This window comes from Vitis riparia, chromosome 9, assembly GCF_004353265.1.
Source record: "Vitis riparia cultivar Riparia Gloire de Montpellier isolate 1030 chromosome 9, EGFV_Vit.rip_1.0, whole genome shotgun sequence".
NCBI lineage: Eukaryota > Viridiplantae > Streptophyta > Magnoliopsida > Vitales > Vitaceae > Vitis > Vitis riparia.
In genome coordinates this window covers 1491489-1498203 of record NC_048439.1, presented here as the reverse complement: position 1 = coordinate 1498203, position 6715 = coordinate 1491489, and the positions used below count along the sequence as shown (strand labels likewise).

The 6715-nt window shown below is 39.9% G+C and overlaps 1 protein-coding gene across 3 annotated transcripts; it reads right to left on the bottom strand.

The window, feature by feature from the left end:
* On the bottom strand, positions 1–6715 carry LOC117922059 (probable phospholipid-transporting ATPase 4). Of its 3 annotated transcripts, none has more exons than XM_034840057.1 (11): positions 6484–6715; positions 3874–5893; positions 3681–3791; positions 3129–3405; positions 2953–3041; positions 2737–2821; positions 2438–2674; positions 2159–2284; positions 1361–1459; positions 1049–1240; positions 1–955 (listed from the first exon to the last, which is right to left on the bottom strand). In XM_034840057.1, exons 2-11 carry the CDS (start codon positions 5700–5702, stop codon positions 284–286), a joined length of 3717 nt encoding a protein of 1238 aa, XP_034695948.1. In that variant the 5' UTR covers positions 5703–5893; positions 6484–6715; the 3' UTR covers positions 1–283. The 3 variants fall into 3 exon arrangements, with proteins under 3 accessions (XP_034695948.1, XP_034695949.1, XP_034695950.1); XM_034840058.1 differs by having other exon boundaries at positions 2438–2647; XM_034840059.1 differs by lacking the exon at positions 1361–1459.

Genomic DNA, 6715 nt, shown 5'->3' with positions numbered 1-6715 from the left:
TATAGAGAAATGTAGGTAATATCATGATATTGATGATCTTTCACAAGCTGTAACTCTCATCAAAGCTTCTTATAAATATTGTACATACATCAGCTTCAAAAGCCTAGTGTAATGAATGGGGGACTACAACAAACCCCACTACACAGAAGGAAAAAAATATACTAGGAAATGAATCACAAAAGGGCCACAGAGTGAAGAAAAAAAAAATGGAGAACAAAAACTGCAGAAGGCCTCAAACCCTAGCAAAATATTAAAAAAAAAAGGAAGAATCATGAACAATATGCTATGACAAGGGTGTCTGAACATTTGTGGCTGTGGGTGATTGCTTCTTTTGCAGCTTCCCCCTCAACTGCCTGATCTTTGCGTCGACTCTTGCTGAGAATCCGATCTTGGTCTCCTGTCTGGCTTTAGACCGCTCCCTAGTCCACATGTATTGATCCTCGACGTCTTTCCTGTAGTACTTGATCTCTTGGATGATATGGTGATCCATGGGGTTGAAAGATCTTTGGAAGGATATGTGGACTAGGTAAGGGAGATTGCAGGTGACTATTACTAAGAGAGTGGCACACCAGTACATTGGTGCAGGTGCAAGAGCTTCTACGAGGATTTGGTACGCAGTCCCAGAAAATAATGGAGATGTCATGCCATAGAGTAGGAGAAAGATGTACCAAGTGGTGATGCTGCCCCAGACAAAGAGATGTTGGATCCATGTGAAGTGGCTCATTGTGAGGGCAATCTGACAGTTGACAGCGCATATGATACAAGTGAACATTGTGGTGCCTACTGCAGACATATCAGCAGTTTGGCCAGCAGAGCGGAAGGCCTGGTCATAGAAGATGATAATGTTCAGGAAGAAAATGATGAGGGAGGTGTAGAGACCATTTCCCATCCACCCAAATATCCTATACCAGTCGAAGAACAAGTTTCTGGGTCCTTGTTGATACAGTGCTGGAAACTGCAAAAAGGAATTGCAAGTGTGAAAATTGTGACTAAGGTTTGATGGAAGAGGATGAAATTCCAAGTGAAGGCATCAATGGTGGACTCTCACCTGTAAACAAACTTCAGAAGAAACGTCTTGTTCAAAAACCCCTAGAGAAATGACAGGCAATGAGGTAAGGATAACATTGAATAGTAGCATGTACCAATCATCATAGACTGATTGCCCAGAAAATCCTGTGAATGCCTCAAAGTAGAAGAGAGTGAGGCCAAAAGCTATATTTTTGTAGAAGAAATAGCATATCTGCATACAGAGCATTGCACATGAAGTGAGGGTGAAGTAGATGAGAATTGTGCATGCGAGCACAAAATTGCATCAAAAGCATGAAAATTAAACATCAAAACAGCACCCCTTGGTTATTACCATCTGAGCAATCCTCTTGTAACACCAATGGCCATGGACAACCAGAAGTCTCTCCAAAAAGCGGAACTGAGCTATAGAGAAGTCACTGGCCATCACAGCCTGCATAACGTTGAAAGTTTTTAAGTCTGGCCATAACATCTAGGGTTAATACATGCTTCTGAAGAGAAAAATGATATGCTCTTTCCTAAACCCCCCAAAACCTGACAGGGATGAACATCGATCATAAAGTGCTAAAGACTTCTGTATCTAGACATGAAGGGGTCTGTACAATTGGACCGAATCTACCAGGTGACAGTGAGACTAGTTCTGCTTTGCAGTGGAGACAAGTGGTGGGAAAGGAAAAAAAAATGCAAATCAACACTGCCAGTTCTCATAAAATTCTCTAGAGATGACTTTTCTGTCACGCTAGAAGAAATAAGGTTTGATAAAATATTCCCCTGAAACCTGAGGTCAAGTCAAGGCATAGAAAACAATTGTAAAGCTAGTAACTTAGCTGGAGCAGAATTCACTGTATATTCTTGTCAAATCCACAGATGAAAGAACTAAAGACAATAGGGTGCTGAGACATGTTATTCCTGACTAAAGTCTGGATAGATGCCAAGCATGGTTGACACATGGTCACTGTCCAGCTGTCCAACCCAACATTCATTCTTTCCCCTAGAATTTTGGGTGTCTTCAATAATGGACTTACATATCAAAGGAATCTGAAGTGTTCAAACAAAACCAAATTGTAGAAAAATATGCTGGTGCTTTTCTAGGTAATGCATGCAAAAAGAGCCTGTTAGATATGCTACCCACCTGCATACCTTCCACCCCACTGATGCCAACACCAATGTCAGCTTCTTGAATCATTCCAACGTCATTCGCACCATCACCAATTGCTAAAGTTGTTTTTCCAGTTCCTTCTTTTACTAATCTCGTTACCTGGTGCAAAAAAAGGTAAACAATGAAGCCAAAGCCAAAGCCAAAGACAAACACATTTATAAATGTCACAAACTTGAAAAACTAATGAGCAAAGAACAATTTTGAAGAGAAAGTAAAAAAAAAAAATGATAGGAAAAACAAAAATAATCATACCAATGCCTTTTGCTTAGGAGATACTCGACAGCATATGACAGATGCACAGTCAACTGCTAGCCCCAGGAATTGATGCTTCATATCATCTGCTAGAGCATGTTCTAGAGTTTTCCCATCAATAATTAACGCAAAAGCAGCATGCGGATCTTTTTCTAGCTTGATCATTTGAGAGTTATTGGTAATTTGCATCAAAATGTTCTCTTTGACAGCCTGATCAGTAGTAAACAACAACAAATTCTACCATGAATGAAATCAGTTACCTGAGTCAATTTCCCATCATTCTAAAAAGTAACAAGTACCTCTTTGCCATCTTGGGTTTGCACATCTGGATTCACAGTTATGCAGATCTGCTTCATGCCCTGTCGAAGCAAACTACATGCAAATCTGCGTCACAAAACAAACAAGATTTCATTATGGTGATTTGATGGAGCTTCTTGCAATGACAAGTTAATTCTCATAGATAAGAATAACTGTGCATTAAGAAAATCCTTCCACTGAATTGGTTAGAGACAGACCCTATGTTGATAGCAGTTTCCATCTTATCCCCTGTTAGAACCCAGAGCTTGAGACCTGCTTGTGCCAGTTTATCTATGCACTGAGGCACCTGGAGAGAAAAGAAAAAGAGACTAAGTTGAAGGGGATGCCAAAGACAACATCTTCAATACAGTGAAGAAGAAACAATAACACATACCCCTTTTTGCAATTTGTCCTCTACAGCTGTTGCACCAACAAGGATCAACTCCCTTTCCATCGCATCTGATACCCTTTCAAGCATTGCATCTCTATCAGGCCCGATAGAAGTTTTCGCTTTCATAAATTCACTATTCCAAGCAGAATACTCAGACTCTTCAAGCTTTTTGTAAGCAAGCGCCAATGTTCGCAACCCAGATTCTCCATATTCATTCAGATGCCTAGTAGTAGCTTCCTCATACATCCTTCCATTCTTTGCCAAACGATCAAAGATGATGCTGCACAATCCAAGCAAAGGAATAATGGAGCTAACAAAAAAAAAACAGAATAAAAACGCATTCACATAGATTAAAGCAGGTGTAAACAAAAAAGATAAGAAGATCCAACCAAGATTTATAAAGTTTAAATGCTCTATGTCTAGGCTATGAAATATCCTGACTGCTAAATCCATCAAATTGTAGAGGTTATAGTAAGATTATTTGCCCTCATAAACACTGAGATACAGAGAAAGACACACAAACAAAATAAATAAGAATGGATTGTGAGACAAAACCTGTCTGCACCCTTGCAAAGGAGAAAAATCTGCCCATCCTCATCCCGCACAATCACAGACATTCGTTTTCTTTTGCTAGTGAACTCCAACAGATTGAGAATTTGGTATTCCCTGAGAATTTTTCAAGAGACAACTAAGATGCCAAGACACTGGGAATTCAAGGGAAAATAACAAAAATAATTCATATCCTCACCTTTCGACTGGTTGTCCAGAAGAAACATATCTTTCACGAACATGTACACTTGTGTGCGTTCTTTTACAAAACTCAAAACCAAATTCTCGAGCTGCAACAAGAAAACTTCCTTCATCTGGTGACTCTGCTTCATAATTAAAGCCCCCAATCTCTTCATTTCGCTCAGGAATTGCAGTATGACAAACTGCAAGTATCCGAAGAAATAATTCAATGACATCTGCATTGGGCTCTTTTGACCAATTTCCTCCCATGAGACGGATGTCCTCGAAGCTAAACCCCTTGATCACATGTTTATGTTCCTTCTCATCTTTGGAAGTCACGACAGTCTCCAGTTCAATTTCTGTTGCTCCTAAAGCACTTGTATTATTCCATGAATCACCAGTACTGTTTTTATGCATGGGAAAATTGGAAAGTTCATTTCCCTGCTCCTCAAGGTCAATAGCCATCTGCTTTGCAGCAGCAAGTTCAACTTCACTAGAACCAGAACCATACGCAGAACCAGCAATCGAACACTTGAGAAAATCCATCTGATTGCATGTCAGAGTGCCAGTTTTATCAGAAAGGATTGTGTCGACCTGGCCTAGCTCCTCATTCAAATTTGATGTCCGTGCTTGGGCAGTATTCCCAGTTTCCTCATCATACATGTGTATGTCCTGGTTAATGAATGTTGCTTGCAGGACCTTCACGACTTCAATTGAAACATAGAGTGAGATGGGTATTAAATACCCGTAAAGTATAAGAGCAGTGACAAGATGGAAAATTCCTGACAATGCTGGCTTCTTGGGATTGTAAAGGTTTGTGGTATTATTGGGCTGTAAGTACCACCAGTCGGGCATTTGGTACTTTGTCTTTACAGCAAATCCAATAGAGCTGATCAATGAGATCACCACAAGGAGGGTGAAAAGAATGTAAATGATTTGATCCATTTTTCTTTCTATTCTGCTCCTTTTTGAAGGGGACTGTGTTGCATTCTGCATGACTTTGCTATCATGACCAGTAAATATCACCACTCCATACACAAATGCTGTGTTCCGGAGCTTTGAATCTCTGAGGAGGATCTGACTAGGATCAAGAGGATAAACCTGACGCTCATACTCAAAATTGCCAACAAAGGTGTAGAGGCTTGGGTTAGGATCTTCACATTTTATCGTTGCTCTGAAATCATTGAAAGTCCCATCATCGTCCAATGGCAAAGTAACCTCCAAAGACCTCTTTACCTTCAAGTTTGTCTCGCCATCCAGGTTCATGGTCTCCACATAGCAAATCCCATCATCATAACTCGATGACAACAAAAGCAAATCTGCAGGAAAAAATTGATCTTTCTCGACTTTCACCACATCCCCAACACGAATCCTCTGCCACGGCTTAAAACCAAATACACCATTCCCTTTATGAATGCTAGCTTTCCGGGTGTTAACCTTCATATCCTGAATAAACCTACGCCAATCTTCCAAGGCTTCCTTTGCCATACTAAGCCCAACAACAAATGCCAGAGGAGCAATCATGCTCACAGCAGAGAACGGCGCAACTGGTGTGAGCGACAAAATTGCAGCCAAAAGAAAGTACAAATTGGCTACCCTTCGAAACTGCTCAAAGATAGCCTTGGGCAGAAAGGTAATGATATTATATTTTGTGGTTGATATATTATTTGAGGTATAATACAAGGGCTTCTTGCTGTGAACTTGAGGTTGGTTACAATACACAATTCGTGAGAATCCAGGTCCATCGAATGAATGCGGCGCCTCCGCATCGGCAGTACCTTGTCGGAAACATGTGAATGTATAAAGATGGCTTTGCCTGAGCTTTGCCCTTATCCTACCCCGTGTCATCTCTTAGGGTTTCAGCTCAAATTAATTACAGGTGACATAAAACCATAAAAAAACCACCAAATCCCCCCTCAACTGCCAATGCTAAAGGAAACCCGTATGGGAAAAATCTTCCGTTAAGACCAAATTAGACAAACCCAGAAGAAAATTAACTTAGCACATCATAGATTTGATAAGTTGCAGCTCAGAAAAGCCTGCAAAAAAAATAAACCCAATAATGAAATTAAGCTTTTAATGCATTGCACACGCTACATTCCCATGACTTCTTACCCACAACCAGAAATTACCAAATCTTCATTCAAAAAGCTTGCATACCCAGATTTGTAAAGTTTCACAGGCATAAGATTTGAGGATTTTATAGAAATTTACACACGAATCTGAGAAAAAATCTTCAATAAAGTGTACAGATATCCTAATTAACAACAACACGACCCGACACGCACCTAAATTCAACCTACCTTGCTTCCACAAAGCAAGAAATCAAAAGTAAACACCAAAAAGAAGGGGGGCAAAATCAAACTACACGAAATAAAATTCAAAACTAAATTAAAAAGGGGGAAAAACAGCTGAAAACAAAAAATAAAAATAAAAATAAAATAAAAATGCAGGCAAACAAGAGACACCCTACGGAGCTAAAACCGTGAAAATGAAATATATATATATATATATAGCAAAATCAAACCAAAAAAACCCCACAAAAACCAAATCCAAAGCAGAGCACTAAAATAGAAACTGAAAAAGCTTATAATAATATTTTTCCAAGAACCCACGAGGGAAAATTTACCTGAAATCAGCAGAAGCGCCCACGAGAAAAGGAGGAATTATGAGAAGTCCCATGTGAAAAAAGGCAGAATGGCAACGGAGATCAAAACAGAAGAAAAATAGCGACCTGCGGGAGAGATCGCAATGAGGGAGAGAGAATCTAGAGAGAGAAAGAGACAATTTGTTGAGAGAGAAAGAGATTTTTGGGCGATGAAAGCCCGCTCTGCGTCCGGACTCCAAACCAATGCCAGCTT

Coding starts and splice junctions, on each gene's coding strand:
- LOC117922059 (XM_034840057.1), bottom strand. CDS start 5,702: ATGACACGGGGTAGGATAAGGGCAAAGCTCAGGCAAAGCCATCTTTAT. Junction 2,822..2,952: donor GAAACTGCTATCAACATAGG/GTCTGTCTCTAA, acceptor TTTGTGACGCAG/ATTTGCATGTAGTTTGCTTC. Junction 1,460..2,158: donor GTGGGGTGGAAGGTATGCAG/GTGGGTAGCATA, acceptor AACGTTATGCAG/GCTGTGATGGCCAGTGACTT.